This window comes from Magnolia sinica, chromosome 17 (genome assembly GCF_029962835.1).
Source record: "Magnolia sinica isolate HGM2019 chromosome 17, MsV1, whole genome shotgun sequence".
In the NCBI taxonomy this organism is placed as follows: Eukaryota; Viridiplantae; Streptophyta; class Magnoliopsida; order Magnoliales; family Magnoliaceae; genus Magnolia; species Magnolia sinica.
In genome coordinates this window covers 9,695,420-9,714,223 of record NC_080589.1, presented here as the reverse complement: position 1 = coordinate 9,714,223, position 18,804 = coordinate 9,695,420, and the positions used below count along the sequence as shown (strand labels likewise).

The 18,804-nt window shown below is 39.5% G+C and overlaps 1 protein-coding gene across 1 annotated transcript; it reads left to right on the top strand.

Annotated features, from left to right (window-relative positions):
• Positions 1-1,911: 1,911 nt before the first annotated feature.
• LOC131231010 (large ribosomal subunit protein eL18y) lies at positions 1,912-14,386 on the top strand. Its single transcript, XM_058227062.1, has 5 exons — positions 1,912-2,060; positions 2,215-2,304; positions 2,382-2,510; positions 2,601-2,783; positions 14,026-14,386. The coding sequence occupies exons 1-5, from the start codon at positions 2,058-2,060 to the stop codon at positions 14,182-14,184; spliced, it is 564 nt and encodes a 187-aa protein (XP_058083045.1). The 5' UTR covers positions 1,912-2,057; the 3' UTR covers positions 14,185-14,386.
• The last annotated feature ends 4,418 nt before the right edge of the window (positions 14,387-18,804 follow it).

The window sequence follows — 18,804 nt, the reverse complement described above, 5'->3', positions numbered from 1 at the left end:
TCACTAGGATGAAGTGAAAACACTTAGGGCATGTTTGATTTTTTAGTGAGTGTGTAAATACCCTTGAAATGGGTAATTATTACCATTTCACCAGTTTGAAAATCGGTTGAAAATCCATTCTAATTTTTACCTCGAAATTGGTTCAAAAGAATTATTTTAAAATTGTGGACCCCAAGGTGATGTATATGATAAATCCATTCCATCTAACCATTTTAACATAATATTTTGAGGCATGAGCCGAAAAACGAGGCAGATTGAACACTCAAATCGCCCACACAAAAAGAAACAGTGGGCCTAAGAGGTCTTTAATGGTAAGTATTCGATTCACTTTTTCTAGTAGCATGGTCCATTTGAGATTTCGATATGCCTCATTTTTTGGCTCATGCCATAAATTCATCAACCATAATAGATTAACGGTGTGGATAAACGATACATATCACCATGGGACCTACAAATATATCATGGTGTTCTCAATTTTTGTGTCAAAAATACATATAGTCAAATCAAACATCCAAAAAAGTGAGGCGAATGTGAGGAAAATAATTATTACATATTTTCACGGTATTTCTTGATGAAATGAAAAAACAAACAGGCCCTAAAAAATTATTGTAATAGTTGTCTCAAACTTCAATCATTGAATCCCCATTGTTTCCTCTCATGTGGCCCACTAGATCCCACCTAGCATCCCAAGGAGGGAACTGATTAGGGACCAAATTAGTGAGACCCTGCTGCACCACCTAACCGTGGGGTTCAATATGATGTATGTGACCACATCCATACTGTCCATATGCATCGAAAGCTAGTTTTAGGGCATGATGCAAAAAATAAAGCATATCCAGATCTTGGATGGACCGTAATACAAAAGATAGTGGTATTAGGTCCAAAAAAACTTATCATAGGCCACAAATGTTTTGGATCACGCGGATATTTGTGTGGTCTCTCCATCCACATCTTTGTGACCTTATCAACAGCTTGATGACAAATAAACATTCCAATGGCCTCCATTAAGTTTTCAATGGTGGGGATTTAATCACTACTATTTCCTATAGTATGCTCCACGCATTATTTGATCTACTTCATCTTTGTGATAATGCCCTAAAAGAACTTTCAAAAGGGTTGGAAGGTGCACATACATCACCCTGAGCACCACGGTAAGGGGTCAACTCACCTCAGTGGAATCGGGTCTCACCCAATCCATCGGGTACTCTGCCTCACGTTGCCCATGGGACCTATAAATCACGACCATTCAGAAAACTCAGGTGGGCCACACCTAGGAAAAAGTGGAGATGGGACCCCAAACTAATGTAGGACTGACCGCAGTGTTTATATGCCATCCAATCCATTTACCTGATGTGGCCTCATTAGGATTAAAGAGCTTCAAAAGCTCACAGTATTCCAAAAGCTAGGTGGGTCATATCACGTGCATTTAGAAGTTTTAGGTATAATTGTAGGGGGTGGCTCACCTGACTGTTGAAGCAGTCTGATTTTTGGGTTCAAGACTAATCAAGGGGTGATGCACCTGATGGACGGTGTGGATTTGATGAACGTCAAGTCGTTTTCCTCCGCGTTAGTGAAAGTGACAACGGTGGGTACGTACCATTACCAACCCATAAATGCTCCTAACTCCGAAGGTCTTTCGGATGATCCAAACCATTAATGTGGCGGGTCCCACATGGTTTAGAGATACCCAACCATTCTCCCAGATTGGAGGGTCCAATGAACGGCCCGTAAAGAGAAAGGTCCATATTCTTTGAAAGAACGCTAAAGATCAAGGTTATATAGAAATATCCAGCGGTATTTCTCCCATATAAGGTGATGCCCATCATATGTACGGTGGGGATCACCTAAAATTGGGTTCCATGATCTCGAAAACTCAGATAATGGGACTCGTGGACCACCAGTTCCAGTGGTCCAGCGTTCTACAAAGCGCGGGAAGCCTAAAAACCCTAGATGGCTGTGAAGTAAAAAAGCGGAGGGATTTTTCATTTTCTCGCAGAACCCATCTTCGCTGAGGAGAAGAGCAGCAGCCGCGGCGGATCTTCGCAGTAGCATCCGAAATGGTAATCTCTCTCTCTCTCTCTCTCTCTCTCTCTCATCTCTTCCTGCTTCCTGTAAGACTGCCCATCTCTAACGTGCGCAGGCATCTCTCTCTCTCTCTCTCATCTCTTATTTCGTCCTACTCCCTGTAACGCTGTCTATCTCAAACGTGCGCAGGGTATCGATCTAGTAGCCGGAGGCAAAAGCAAGAAGACGAAAAGAACCGCCCCCAAATCCAACGATATTTACCTCAAGCTTCTCGTCAAGGTTTCTAAGCACTTCTCGTCTCTTGCCTATCATCTCATCTCTCTCTCTCTCTCAAACCCATTCTCCATTCATCACAGCTGTACAGGTTCCTCGTCCGTCGCACCGGAAGCAAGTTCAATGCAGTTATCCTGAAGAGGCTTTTCATGAGCAAAGTCAACAAGGCCCCGATTTCCCTCTCGAAACTGATCCATTTCACGAAGGGCAAGGTAGTAATTTCGATGTCTTTTACGGCCTCTTTCGATTTCTATATCTTATCTCTGTTTATTTATTTTTAAAATATTTTTATGGATTTTCAGGAAGGTAAGATTGCTGTTATCGTCGGGACAGTCACTGATGATATCAGGATTCATGAAGTTCCGGCACTGAAGGTGACTGCGCTGAGGTTTACAGAGCGCGCCAGGGCGAGGATTGTGAAAGCCGGGGGAGAGTGCCTGACGTTTGATCAGCTTGCCCTCCGGGCTCCGCTCGGGCAGAACACGGTATGATTATTGTTCTAGCTTCTTGGTTGATTTCCTTTATTGGGAATTGGGTTTTTTCTTTCGGCTATGATGGCTAGATTATATGCGAGTGGGATGCTTTTTTTTTTTGTCATTCGTTTGTTGAATTTGTGTTGTTTTGGATGTGGATCTTTATTTTTCTGCCTTGATAAGAACTCAATTAGAACTGCAGTTAGGTGATTGAAGTAGATGCACAATCCCTATGATAGCTTCTGATGTCAGTGATGATTCTTTTGCTGTTTGATGTGTATTTGGTTAGACTGTGTTTGGGTGTCCAATTGGAAATTTTTTTTTTTAGGTGGGTGCATTTGGATATCCAAGTTGATTTGGTTAGGCTGTGTTTGGATAGAGTGCTCTTCTTGGAGCGTGTTTGGTTTAGTTTGTTTTGGGGGGTCTCTCTCTCGTTTTCCTCTAAATGTTGGTTGGGAATTTCGGCAAGCAAGATTAGAATCCTATGGTTTTGCAATTTTTCGTTCTTGGGGCCCTTGTTCCATGTGAGATAATGATGATTAAAACATCGTTGTCTGTTTCTGTAGTGCACTAAATCTAGCCATTGGATATTCAACTCTGTTGTTGATTAATTTGAGACAATTTACTGGGATTGCCCAAGTATGAAATGTTTGGGAGGAGTTATCTCCTCAGGTAAATGGTGGTTGGGGAATTGCGAATAATGGAGGATTAAGAGATTTTGATATTCCTTAGGGCAGGTATGTTTGTAGATATTTACATAATTGTATGTAAATTATAGTTTACATATGTAAAGCTGATTTGCACACTTTTATTTGCGGTGAGTTTCTTATGCGAACATTTATAGACCCACCTATTTTCCTGTGTAAATGGTCAAAAGATTTTCACACCTCCCTCATGAGAAAATTGTTTCAAACGTAAATTGCCCCCTTTTGTTTTATATAACACCCCGATTTTCGAAACCCGACTATACTACTCGTTTTCTGAAAACCCTAGTGTTAACCTTTAAAGATAGCCAAATTTCAGGTATTTTTTTTCTTTTCTCAGAGTTAGCAATTTATCTAAATAGAACAAGTCAAGCATAAAAGGGAATCCAAATACATAAATCCAATTCTTTCAGTGGCTGCCTGAAGACTTATACAAACCAATGTCTCATTAATCACAATTACAAAAAGAAATAATTTAATACATGAAACAAGATAAATTGCAACTGGTCTTGAACGACAAGATCATGTAGCAGTTCTTGAGCAGACTTTGTACCAAACTCTTTATGAGCCTGAACATGATTATTATGTAAACCACATACGTTACCTGTACGGTTATACATTTGATGAATGAGTGACTAACTCAGTATGAATTCCCTTCAAGATTACACTGCTACATTAGTTGAGCATAATTTTAAAACAAGAAAACATCCTAAACAATCCATAATGCTATCTTATTTAAGTGCATGGATGCGTGAATGCACATCAACTGGGGATGCACATCCAGTTGGCCAAATGAATGGACCTTTCGAACAATCAGTCCATTCAGGTAAGAGAATGAGTCTTTCAAATAGTTGACTCATTCAACTTGCAAAGAAACGAGTCTTTCAAACAGTTGACCCGTTCAAGTAAGATAGCGAGTCTTTCAAGCAGTTGGCTCACTTAAGTAAAGAACGAACCTTTCATACAGTCAGCTCATTCATGCATGGGGTTGGACCTTTCAAACAGTCGGCTCATCCCTTATAAGAGAATGGACCTTTCAAATAGTCAGTCTATTCAGGCAAGAAAATAAGTCTTTCAAACAGTCGACTCATTCAACTTAGAAAGGAATGAGTCTTTTAAACAGTCGACCCCCTTAAGTAAGATAATGGGCCTTTCAAACAGTCGGCTCACTTATCCAAAAGAATGTGTCTTTCAAATAGTCGGCTCATTCATGCATGTGGATGAGCCTTTCAAACAGTTAACCCATTCCTAATAAGAGGATGAACCTTTCAAACAGTCGACTCATTCAACTTGCAAGGGAATGTGTCTTTCACATAGTCGACCCGTTCAAGTAACATAGTGAGCCTTTCAAACAGTCGGCTCACTTAAGCAAATAATGAGCCTTTTAAACAATCGGCTCATAGACCTTTCAAACAGTCGGCTCATTCATGCATGGGGATGAGTCTTTCAAACAATCGGCTCATCCTTAATAAAGGAATTGACTTTTCAAATAGTCAGTCCATTCAGAATGCAAGTGCCATGAATGCATGATTAATCCCAACCATTATTATTACAATTTGCAAACAGTTGATTTAGGAAAGTTCAAAGGTCACTATGGGGGGCTCTTCACCCAGCATAGGCCGACAGCTCGGGCACAGTATCCCATTCAACCATCCCCGACTCATGGGACTCTATCATTAGGATGTTTAATGGTATCCTCCTTAACCAGTGGCCAGTCACAGTTCAACAAGTGAGACTTCCATCGCACGTGCATGTACACCAACACGGGACAAACGACGGAAGGAATGACCTATGCTGCGTGATGAGCCCTCCATAGTGACCTTTGAGCCTTCCTAAATCGGTTGTTTGCAAATTGGAATAATTATGGCTGGGATTAATCACGCATTCATGGCTCTTGCATTCTGAATTGACTAACTGTTTGAAAGGTCCATTCCGTTATTAGGGATGAGCCGGCTGTTTGAAAGGTCGTTCTCTATGCATGAATGAACCGATTGTTTGAAAGGCCCATTGTTTGCTTAAGTGAGCTGACTGTTTGAAAGACCCACTATCTTACTTGAGCATATTGACTATTTGAAAGACCCGTTCCCTTGCAAGTTGAATGAGACGACTATTGAAAGACCCTTTTTCTTGATTAAATGGATCGACTATTTGAAAGGTTCATCCTCTTATTAAGAATGGGTTAACTGTTTGAAAGACACATCCCCATGCATGAATGAGCCGATTGTTTGAAAGGCCTATTTTTAGCTTAAGTGAGCTGACTGTTTGAAAGGCTCACTATCTTACTTGAGCCGGTTGACTGTTTGAAAGACCTGTTCCTTCGCAAGTTGAATGAGTCTATTCTTTGAAAGACCCGTTCTTTTGCAAGTTGAATGAGTTTACTCTTTGGAAGGTTCATCCTCTTATTAGGAATGAGTTAACTATTTGAAAGACCTATCCCCATGCATGAATGAGCAGATTGTTTAAAAGGCTCATTCTTTGCTTAAGTCAGCCAACTGTTTGAAAGACCTGTTCCTTCGCAAGTTGAATGAGTCTATTCTTTGAAAGACCCGTTCTTTTGCAAGTTGAATGAGTTTACTCTTTGAAAGACCCATTCTCTTGCCTGAATGGATTGACTGTTTGAAAGGTCCATTCATTTGGCCAACTGGATGTGCATCCCCAGTTGATGTGCATCCATGCACTTAAATAAGATCACATCATGGATTGTTTTGAATGTTTTCTTGTTTAAAACTATACTTAACTAATGTGGCGGTGTGTAATATTGAGGGGAATTCACATTGAGATTGCCACTCATTCATCGAATGTATAACCGTACATGTAGTGTAGGTGGTTTAAATGATAATCATGTTCAGGTTGATGATGAGCATGATACAAAGTCTGCTCAAGAGCTGCTACGTGATCTTGTAGTTCAAGACCAGTTGCAATTTATCTTGTTTCATGTATTAAATTATTTCCTTTTGTAATTGTGATTAATGAGACATTGGTTTGTATAAGCTTTCGGGCAGGCACTAGAATAATTGGATTTATGTATTTGGATTCCCTTTTATGCTTGACTTGTTCTATTAAGCTAAACTGCTAACTCTGAGAAAAGAAAAGAAAAGAAAAAAAACCCTGAAATTTCGCTATCTTTAAAGGTTAACACTTGATTTTTCAGAAAATGAGTCGTATGCTCGGGTTTTGGAAATCGGGGCGTTACAAGGGCAGGTTGACCTCAGATGAGCCGGTTAAGATGGGCGAATCGTGGGCAATCAATCGATGTTTTAGTTCTATATTATGTATTCTCACACACGCTTGTGCTAAATTTGATTTAAATGGAAACACTCGAGTACTAAAAAGTACGGGGTACATTTTACCACTAATAAATACTTTTTTTAAAAACTCTTGAGGCATACGTCCACTCCTCAAGAAAAAACTTCTCCCTCCCGAAAAGTGTGCTGCCCTCATCGATTCGAGCCCCTTTCATCAGCAATTGGTGATGGTCCACTCATGATTGGTGCTGGTCCTTTCTCCCACATTTTTCCATTATTTTGATAATGAATGATTAGGGCTTTTTGATTGGAGCCTACGGTCAGGACTTTCATTCAATCGGGACTTTCTGTGGGAACTTTTGATGGCGACTTTCATTTGATAGGAGCTTTCTATTGGGCCGTTCAATTAGGACTTTCATGCAATTGGGACTAAGTGTGGGAACTTTTGATTGCGATTTTCATTCGATAGGAGCTTTCTATTGGGCTGTTCAATTAGGGCTTGTGATTAGGGCTTTTGGTTGGGGCTTTCATTCGTTTAAAGCTTTCGATTGTGGTTTCCATTGGGGTTTTAGATTAGGTTGCACATGCCTTGATGTGTATGGTGGTGGGGTCCATTTTCCTTTGTTTCAATGGACGTTGATTTCATAAATGATAAAATATTGATGTATGTGATGTTCGGATCATGTATAAAGGTCAATGTTCAGTTTTGCTCCCATAGAAGCGGGCACCAACCACCATGTGTTTTGATGTTTATGGTGGTGCTCATTTGCCTTGGTTTGGATGGATGGTACTTGGAGCAGGTCCAATGTTTTTTGGACATACACTTTGAACTCATAGATTTTCACACATCTAAGTAGTAGTCCGAAAAAGAAATTAGGAAAATGACTTACCATATGAAAAATAAACTGAAAGATAGAGCTGTACACGAGTAGCAAAAGCTTGGTAACTCGCTCGACTCGGCTCGAAAAAGCTCGACTCGACTCATATCAAAACGCTGTTTGAACCGAGTTGAGCCATATTTTGGGCACTCGGAACATTTCGAGTCGAGTCCGAGCTGGACGTAGCTCAACTCGGTTTTAAACTCAACTCGACTCGGCTCGACTTGATTTTAAGTTATATATAAAGGTTTTTAAAAAAACCCTACCCACTAGTCACCCGATCCTACCCGTACGCCCAAACCACAATTGTAAGAAAATTGTATTAGCACAATTGTATTAGCATTAATTAAAAGCGGAAGGATTTCTGAACTCACTAGGCCCTGAACAGGCCTTCAATGCAGGAGGAACTGTTCCTAAATCATTGAAACCTGTCAAAGAAACCGTGGTATCCATGCTTCAGCTTAAATCAGAAACAGCTGGGGCCGAAAATCAAAACATGTCAGAAGCAAAGATTTTAGCACTTGCCCATGACCACGGCCATGAGGAATCGCTGGTGACTAATAGGTATCAAGCACCTTCAACCCCGCAGTTGGAGCGTGGAAGATCGTTGGATATTGGATGTTGCCAAGACTAACCCAATTGTTCAATGCAGAAGGAAAGTAAAGAGCATGATGGAGAGTCGATAGAGTTTAAAAAATTCAGCTGCTCGGAGTCAAAATCTGTCGAAAATACTTGCATCAATACAGCCGGTGCAGTTACTGTTAAGGCAGAATCCCCTTCTGGAGAGCCTACAATGGAAGAGGAGGTGGATTCCGCTGACGGTTCAAAAACCGATGAATGCAATGCTACTAAGGAAAGCATGTCTTCTCATTCGCAAAATGGAGACATACAACATCGAATCCTTCCGATTTAAAGAAAACTCAGCTTGAAATCGGCTCAAACTCAGCTCGAATTCGGATGAGCCGAGCACGAGCTGCTGTTCCGAGCTCGAAGGCCAAGCCAAGCACGAGCTGGGACTTGAGCAGTCTGAGTTGAGCACGAGCTGGGCAAAGCTCGGCTCAGCTCGACTCGTGTACACCTCTACTGAAAGACGAGCATGGTAAAATACTTATATTGTAAGGATACATAATGTACATTTATGTGCAAACCATTTACATTTGCAAATCCTTTACACTTGAAGTATTTTACTAGGAATCCATTTGCATAAAAATGTGTCTACCATGTAAGCAGTTTACCACAATTGCTTTTTGGGTCTATTTTTCCAATATAATTTGTTTCCCTATGTTTGCGTGTACTACATACACGCGAAGTCAATTTTTGTTCAAACTTCAAATTTTATGTCCAATGTGGGTGTAATTTGTTTGTACATGTAACAAACACTAGCCATTTAAGCCAGTGTAAATGGATCTGGCCATACTGATTAACACATGCAGGCTCACATGGTTACAAATAGTGAACGTAGACTTCTTTGCACTTGTTCCAAACATCACATACAATACAAAATCATTATTTGGTCTATCATCATCCATCCAAATAATGAAAATTGATTCCAACCATGCTAGAGAAGGTGTCATTGATATGGAATATACATCATCTGGGCCCCACCCTTGATGCTCCATCCCTCTTGAATCACTTGTGTGGATGATGCTAACCATTATATTAGTGTTTTGGTAAATGGATGGTCCATATTGAGTATAATTGAGGTCTACGCATTGATGTGGATTGTCGCCCACCCTTGATCATATTTCAGTGGTCTAGGAAATGGGTGGTCTATGTTAGTATACAAGAGAGGTCTAAGCATTGATATGTACCGTCCATCACGTGGGCCCACCTTTGATTGCCCATCCATCTAAAATCACGTTGATAGGATGATCCTAACAATCTGATTAATAGTTTTGGAAATGGGAAAATGGATGGTTCATATTCTAGTAAAACCAGATGGGGTAATTTACATAAGGATATTGTTTACTTATGGGTGGTGTGAATATATATATATATATTGCCATTTACATGGGAAAAAGGGTGACTATGAATACTTTTGCGTGAGAAATTTGGTTGAAACAAATGTGCGCAAATCAGGTTTGCATTGTAATGGAATTTGCATATGTAAAAGTGCCCTAAAGACTATTGTTGTGCAAATGCTTTCAGAGTAAAATACGTTACAATATTAAGTACTTGCATATGTGCAAATATTCTGCAGGCAAACAGGCTCTTAGGTAAATGGTGTTGGTGGATTGTTTATGAGGGATTTGGTTTGTTTGGTTGGGGTTCTCCAGGAAGAAAAAAGTTACTCGGGAAAGTGCAAGCTCCTACTTCTAAGAGTTTGCAAAGCGGAAGGTCTTGTATGTGGAAAAACTACAACATTTGAGGAAGTGTTTTGGATTGGTGGTGATCACTGGATTCTCTTCCTGAGGAGTGGCTCTATAGGTTTTCTCCATTCTCATTGCAATTTTCTTCGCAATAAGGCACCATACTTGAGAAAGTGCAAGCTCCTACTTCTAGGAGTTTGCAAAGTGGCAGGTCTTGTATGTGGAAAAACTACAACATGAGGAAGTGTTATGGAGTGGTGGTGATCACTGGATAGTCTTCTTGAGGAGTGGCTCTTGAGGTTTTCTCCATTCTCCTTGCAATTTTCTTTGCAATAAGGTACCATACTTGAGGGTTCTGGATTCCATGAATCAGGTGTTGTTAGGGAAGTGGATATGCCTTTGCCATAGAGGAAGACAAACTCTGGAGAGAAGCGATGGCTAGTAAGGAACTTGTCAGTGGGGATGGTGGATTAAGGAATTCGTCGCGGTATATGGCTTTTGGTTTGTGGAGGGCTATTCTCTTGATAGTCGCCAAGTTCAAGGAATTTTCTTTTCTACGAGGGATGGAAGTCATATATGTTTCTGGGAAGATTTGTGGCTAGGCGATTATGCATTAAGGGAGGCATTCCCTAAATTAGTTGTTATTGTGCCAGAGAGGAATATTCCAATTGCCCGCCATTATTCTAGGATCGGTTATGAGGTGGTGTGGTGCCTCCTTGCTGAAGGAGTCTTTGTGATGATTGAAGTTTTTGCTTTCATTAGCCTTTTGGAAAGCCTTAAGCTTGTCATGCCAAGGTGGGAGATTTGGTGGTGTGGCGTGCTCATAATTTGGGGAGGTTTTTGGTCCGATCCTTCTACAAAATGCTCAACCATTTAATTTACTGTCATAACTTTTGGTTTTGGAAATAATTGTGTGGCTAGTGGGGAGAAGAAGGTGCTCACTAAAAGATCCTTGGTGCTCCCTAACATGCATGTCATGTGTACGAGAAGATGCTGAAATGGTGGATCACCTACTCCTTCATTGTCCATCTGCAAGGAAGATTTGGGAGTGCCTTTTATCAAAATTCAATATCCATTGTTAATGCCGGGTTTGATGCTGGATTTCTTGGCTTCGTGGCATGAGGGCAGAGCAGTGTTTGAATGATCTCTGATATTATCGAAATATCTCCGATATTATCTTTATCTCCAGCTCAACGATACCAATTACACTCGTAGCGATACCGATAACGCGGTAGTATCAGAAATTCCAAGCATTAGCAATCTATCGCTAAGTATCGCGAACATATTAATATCGCTAATGTAATCGCTAATATTTTCAACTATGTAAATTCTAGGTGTCGCTTGTATTGCCAATGCATCAATATCGCCAATATTTTTGACTATGTAAATTCTAGGTAATGCTTGTATCATAAGTGTATCAACGATATTTCAATAATATTGCCAACGTATTGATATCATCAAAATTTTGTTTATTAGAGATGTTTATTTCATTTTTTTTTCCTGGGCACATGGTTGTATGTAGTGTTCAATTTGTCATTGATAATATCTTGATATCAATGTTGTCGAATTGCATATGCGATCATGTGCGATAGCATATGCCTATGCGCATATGTGATCGCATATTTTTTTTTTTGAAAAATTAATATATATATATATATATATATATATATATATATATATATATATATATTTATATATATATATATATAAGGGAAAAATTCAAAAAAATGTAAAAAAATTATAAGAAACTAAGGAGAACTTTTCTAAGTTAATAGATAACTAATTTTACATATTTAAAATACATTTGAGAGAGAAAAAAATCAATTAAACAAAGAGTTAAACATCAAGTCACCCACATTTAACAATATAGTTAACAAGAAGTAACAACAAAATCAACAAGCAATTTATTTATTATTGTATAAAATCAACAAGCTATCTTCCTTGAAACTTGAAAGTGCTTGAATCTTGATCTTCCAACTTCCAAGAGAGAGGGAATGTAGGAGAGAGAGATTAAGATTATTGGAAGTAGGAAATACGAGAGAGAGAGAGAGAGAGAGAGAGAGAGAGAGAGAGAGAGAGAGAGATCACTTGTAATTAAGAAATGTAAGAGAAAAATAGAGTAAGAGAGTTTTGGAATGAGAATATTGCAAATGGAGGAGATTTGGAAACCTTTTTATAGGCAAAATGTTATTTTTTTTTGCAAAAAATAAAAATTCAATGTGCCATGGCCACATATGCGATCACATGTGCCATGATCGCATATGTGATTTGCATATGGATATGCACATATGCGGTCGCACATGACAGCAATGCTTGATATTATCAATATCACAACATGCACGATGTTGAGACCACAATCTTTCGTTTCCTTACCAATTGTTGATGATTTCTTGGTGAAATGTCATGTGTTGTTGATATTTTGCAATATCAATGGATGTTTGGATGGAAGGTTGTTGGATGGTTCAATAGGCCGGATGGGATGGTTGGACTGATTTCTTACAACAACGATTGATTTCTTACAACAACACATGCTTTTAAGGCCCCGTTAATTGGAAACTTGTTGTGTATGCATTCTTTTTGCAATTTTTTTTTTTTTTTTTACTAAAAATGCAAATATGTACATTTTAACATCTCCTGAAGTTTCGCTGAAAATTCAACCATTTTCCCTATGTTTCCCCGCATTTCCGGTTATCATCGATATTATTGATGATATCAATATTGTTTCTGTATCCCTGGCTGGCCAAACTTGTAGCGATACCTATACTTCGAACACTGGGGCAGAGTGGGTAAAGATCAGAGGGTGGTGTGGTGGTTGGCGGCTATGGCTGTCATATGAGCTATATTGGGTGAGAGGAACAATTGTTCTGATCTGGGTCTGTGGGAATGATAGTTGGGAAGATTGTTTTTTGGGTCGTCGACTGGGCATACAGATTTACTGATTTGGACACTTGTGTTTTCATTGCTCTCTTGGTTTTGAAATTTCTTTGTATTCTTTTTTCACCATGGTTTCTAAGGCGGCTTCTCAATAAAATTTGTTACCTTAAAAAAGAAGGGTGAAAGCATCTTTTTCAAAATGTTAACAAATAGAAACAGCTAGGAAGCGGGAATGGGTGGGTGAGTCCGAAGAGCAATTCGAAGCAAGAGAAGGCACCTGTTTAGAAGGATTGTGCAGCCAAGCTCAGTCAGCATAATGTAGTGAAACATTTTGGTTTTTTGCAAGACACGAAAGTCAATTAATTCTGGAACATGTGCTTTACTATATCAAGGTCATTTTTGTTACTCTTTTAATAGCATGTTTGGATTTTAATTACTTTTTCATTTTGTTTCACATAGTGCAATCAATATGCTTGCATGTGCGAGTACTGTATTGAAAATTTTAAGCCTGAATGATCTAAATAGAAGTGGGGCGTGCCCTAGTGATATCGGCACCACCACGTTGGTACCAGGCAGATGTGGGGTCCACATGATGCATGAATGAAATCCAACCTGTCTGTTAATGTGTCAGCACATGTTATGTCCAGAGCCCAAAATTAGGCTGATCTGTGAATCAGGTGGGCCACACACTACAAGGTACAAGTTGGGAGGGAACATCCACCCTTGATTTGCATTGATGGTCCACCATGTTTTGTATGTGGAATCTAGGCTGGTCCGACCCTTCATCTGGTCTAAATAAAGGGTCAGGCCAAAATTTAGGCAGTTATGCAATTCAGATGATAAATAAAAGTGGATGCCCCTTTGTGTTGCGGCCTATCTGAGGGTCGGATCGGGCTGTTTTGTGGCTCATAGGGATACTACGAAGTGAAGGGTTGACCCAAATACATCACGTGGGCTCCACATCTGCCTGGGGTACCGGTACCGCTGGAGTGCAACTCTTGAATGAAAGGTGAACCTTTCTGTTCTTAATCCAAGAAATAATTTGCGCGCCAAGGTCAATGATTTCATTTATTTTCTTGCAATCCTACTAATATTGTCGTCTTCAGTGTGTCCATTGACTCTATGCACATGAAGCTTGGCGTTCAATGATGATGAATGCCACGGAAGTTTGTTTTAGTTATAAAAAAAGAACTAAAAATGAGTTTCTTTTTTTGTACTGAATCTTTTGCGTGCACACGTTGCAGGTTCTCCTCAGAGGTAGGAAGAATTCACGTGAAGCTGTGAAGCACTTTGGAAAAGCTCCTGGCGTGCCTCACAGCCACACCAAACCCTACGTGCGATCGAAGGGAAGGAAATACGAGAGGGCTAGAGGGAGAAGGAACAGCAGGGGATTCAGGGTTTGAGTCTCTTGTCAGTCTTCCTCCTATTGCAAATTTCCCTTTATCCATGAGGATCTCTATCTACTATTATTCATGTTTTGCCATGCTGTGTTTCGATTTTGCTAGACAGGTAGTAATTGCAGGAGTTTGCATTTCTGTTCATTTGCAGTGGATCATTTCTTAAAACCATATAGATACATTTTATTTGCAAATTGTGATTGCCCTAGCTGTTTTGCAATGCATGGATAATCCCTACATATTGGTTTCTTGCTAAGTATACGCAAAGCAATGGATAGGTTTTTTTTTTTTTTGAAAGGTAACATTGTTTTAAAGAGCAACAGAAAAACAGAGGAGAAACAGCATCTGCTGAGATGGCAGAGACCATTAAAGCTAAAGGGAAAGAAAATCTACATTGAACCCATCCAATATGGGAAACCCATTCTGCAATCGTGCACTTAATCAGGGAAGACAGAAGGTGTGGAGCCCGCTCTTTGTTCTGAAAACATCTATTGTTCCTTTCCATCCAAACGGCCCACCAAATAGCCATTATAGTCATGCGCCAAACCCAGGTATGATATTTTCCTATGCCAACGCCATGCCATGCCTTAAGGAGAATATCGACATCTTTAGGAAAGCACCAATGGACGTTGAAGCAGGGGAGAATGTCAGCCCAGACGGAAGAAATAAGGCAGTGGATCAGAAGATGATTCACCGTTTCTTCTGCAGCGAGACAACAGACCCAAACATTGGGGAGGATCATTCCTCTTTTTTGAAGGTTGTCAACTGTGAGAATCCTGTTGTTTCCAGCCAGCCACCCACCTGCACCTTTGGAGGAATGTCGTATTTCCAAAAGGAGTAAGGGCGCTGTGGATAGGAAGCACCGTTTGAGCTGATACAGCTATAGCCAATGGATAGGTTTCTCTTTCAGTAATGTTGTTATGCACAAGGTTTTAAATATCTGGATCGGCTATTGTATCATTCACCACCGTTATGGCCCCCAATTGGCCCTTTATTGGGCTGATACAGCTATATCATTCATGGGCAATACTGGCCAGTACAGTCGTATCGTTAATGGGCTATAAGTACCCTTTTTGGATGATACTTAAATCTTAATTATGCATGTTTGATGATGATGATGATATGATGAAATTAGCAGACAACATTTAATTCTGAACCAGTTGTATTCGTAGAACAAAGTACCCAACAAGAGTTTGGCAGGAGGTAATCCCTTGTATAGTTTCGTGGGAGGCGCTCTCCTCCTTCCCATGTTTGTGTTGTGCTTCTAGTTTTGGTTTTGATAACTTGCTCATTGTTTATCATCATCTAAGCCCTATCCCAACCAATTGGGCTTGCTATAGGAGTTATGTTCTGCCATTCCACTCTAACAAGGTCATAACCAAGGTATTCAAAATCAGTTACGTAATGGCCATTACAGGCGTTAAGAAATGGTAATGGTCGTAACCGTTATATGTTACGGGACTGAAACGGCTGTTGCAGAAAAAACCCTGCTGTAACGGCCCTGTAACAGTCTCGTAATGGACTGTAACAGTCCCATAATGGCCTTGTAACAGTCCAGAAACATTTTTTATTTTCAAAAATTTTTTTATTTTCAAAAAAAAAAAAGAAAACAGGATGGCCTGTATCATAATGGTAATGGTGGTGGGTGTTATGGCCACCGTTACTGTTATGGAATACCTTGGTCATAACTTCAATTAGGCCATAAGGGCATCAAGTCTTTTCTTACTATCTCCAACCCACAAGAGGCCCTTTTCTTTACCTTTTAGAGCCTTCCAACTTGTACCAACTCACTCCTAATCTGTGTGGTACTTGGTCTTTGTTGTATACGACCAAATCATCGAAGCCTACTTTACCTTGTCTTGTTATCTATTGGTGCTATTCCCAAGTTCCCTTGAATGCATTGATTTCTAATTCTCTCTCCTTGTCTTGCCACTCATCCATTACAGTATCCTCGTTTCAGCTATACCCATCTTTATGAATGTGTTGTTCCCTGACTTCCTAACATTTTGTTCTCCATAAAGCATGGCTGGTCTTATAGCTATCCCTATGAAATTTCCCTTTAAATTTGAACGGTACAACACGATCACATAAAACACTATATGCTCTGAAAATTACCTTTCATACCTCTCACTCATGAATTATTGACCCAAGATATTGTAAGTGGTCATTTTGGGATCCATACTTTGTTTTAATCCCACTAATTTTAAATCCTTCATATTCTAAATTGTATATCATTAAAAAAAAAGGGTAAGAGAAGGAGAGCGATAATGCTTTGAGCTGCATAATAGTTGCATGAAGTATGTTGAACGTGTGGTGGTGGTGGGGACCATTGATTGAGTCATCAGTTAGATGCAGTGGTTTGACAATCCTGGCTGTCCAATTGATGCATTTGCTAAAAAAAAAATGTTGGATTCCATCAAATGTGGACTGCTAGACTTAGTTAAACATCCATGAGTCTGTCCTATGGTATGGTGTTTGATGTTTGTCTGTGCACCTGATCTAGTTTTCCTCATCACATGATATTAGATGTCTTGAAATAGCTGTTGCGAGATGCATATTTCTAAAAAACGAAAAGCTATAACCCATCACTTATTATCTTTTTATTAATCCATTGCATGTGGTTTGTGGGTGATTGTGTGCATCAGCAGGGAGTAGTCTTGCCTTAAAAAGGGGCGGAACACCCTTTCATTGTAAAAATAAAATAAAATAAATCTTTTTCTTAACAATCTATTTACAGCCCTAAAAAATCTTCAATGGTTAGGATTCATTCAATGCATGTGTTTCTGACAAAATCTTAGGTGTTCATAAGGATTAAAGTTCTCAAGTGGGGTCCATGTTTTGGTAATCAACTCCCATCGGTCTGGTCAGCCCTGTTGTGAATGGTGAATGTCCAAAAAAAAAAGAAAAAGAAAGAAAAAGGACAAGAGGAAACATAATGGAAATCTCGTTGACCGCTACAGTTGCACGTGGCCCGATTAAATCCCACCACATCCGGCTACTTTCTTCAAAAAACAGTACCTGTAATTAGGTCCACTAATTGGATGGTTCAGATTGAGGTAGAAAGGTTCGGATTGAAGTAGAAAGATGGTTCTATTCAGATTCTTCTGGCTCTACAAAGCCTTGTATTAGTGGGATGTATTACTGCAAACCTCTTGTACTTATGGGGGCACAGCAACTGTTTTGTGGGCCCATGCATTGTGACCTTAGACGTGCATACGGGACACAATTAATTCAAATTCAACCGGCCAATTTATAGACACCAATTTAGATGTATGATAATCCAAAATTATTGATTATTTTAGTGTCCGGATATCGGATTGGTGGACATTTATTGGACGGTTTATAATGAAACAAATCCAATGGTCTTATTTACACATGGAGGTGCCCAAGAATCAGCGATCGGGATCGTTCAACTAATCTAACTTTCGGAAGGTAGCTTCACAACGATGGGTTCCACAATTTAGACAGTTTAGTTGATTTAACATATTCCAAGTGTACCATTTATTAGTGCCTGCGTATCATTTTAGGGCATGGGCAAAGGTTTTATTTTTTTTACTGTAGACACCACCTTTTACATACCTTACCAGCCTCGACAGACCACAAACATAAATAACCAAACTAGACCCTTGCTTGTACGGACAAACCTATTTTGGACAAAAATAACTCTCTTTTTTAACCTGCTTCTTACCTTAACCCAAGGGGTATTTTTGTTCGTCTGTACCCTAAAAATCGCCTTCCGTCGTCAAAGTTTCCCGCCAGTGAGAAAAATAATTACCCTAAAAGACACCGTCTACTTTGATAATTATTTCGGGCAAAACATGACGAAGATCCAGAGATGAAGTGGAATCTACCACAGGGACACTGTTGTTTTATCAGCTCCTTGTAGGGCATGAGCCCAAAATTGAAGCATATCTGAAGCTCCAGTCAACTACACCACAAGAAATAGTGGGAACTGAACATTTACAGTTGAAAAGTGGACACTGTTGTTTTATCAGCTCCTTGTAGGGCATGAGCCCAAAATTGAAGCATATCCGAAGCTCCAGTCAACTACACCACAAGAAATAGTGGGAACTGAACATTTATGGTTGAAAAGTTCTTAGGGACCATAAAAGTTTGGGATCAAGTTGATATTTGTATTTTCCCTTTGTTCATGTTTGTGTGATCTCTTGGACCTGTCATATGACAAATAAATATCACCATATGTCTTAAGAAGGTTTTGATGGTGGACATCATTATTCCCATTGTTTCCTGGAGTGTCGACCTCTTGAGCTTTGGATATGCTTAAATTTTGGGCTCATGCCCTAATATGATTTGAGAAAATGGATGGATAGCATAAATAAGACACATACATCATGGTGGCTCCCATAGAGTTTACTCGGTACACTATATCACAGTTTTGCAATCAGCATTCACTAGACACCATAGAGTTTACTTAGGCGGTTCACAAGCTGCACTCTAGAATGCTCTGTCCTCCTGCAATGAGAAAGTAAAGATTTTCTATTGAAAATGATAATTTTATTTTTATTTATTTATTTATTTTATTTTTTACTGTAAATTTTATATCTAACTTGCACACATGACGCTGGAAAAAGAGTAGCTTTACCATGTTACATTCCAAAGGAAAAG

Coding starts and splice junctions, on each gene's coding strand:
- LOC131231010 (XM_058227062.1), top strand. Junction 2,305..2,381: donor ACCTCAAGCTTCTCGTCAAG/GTTTCTAAGCAC, acceptor CATTCATCACAG/CTGTACAGGTTCCTCGTCCG. Junction 2,511..2,600: donor TCCATTTCACGAAGGGCAAG/GTAGTAATTTCG, acceptor ATGGATTTTCAG/GAAGGTAAGATTGCTGTTAT.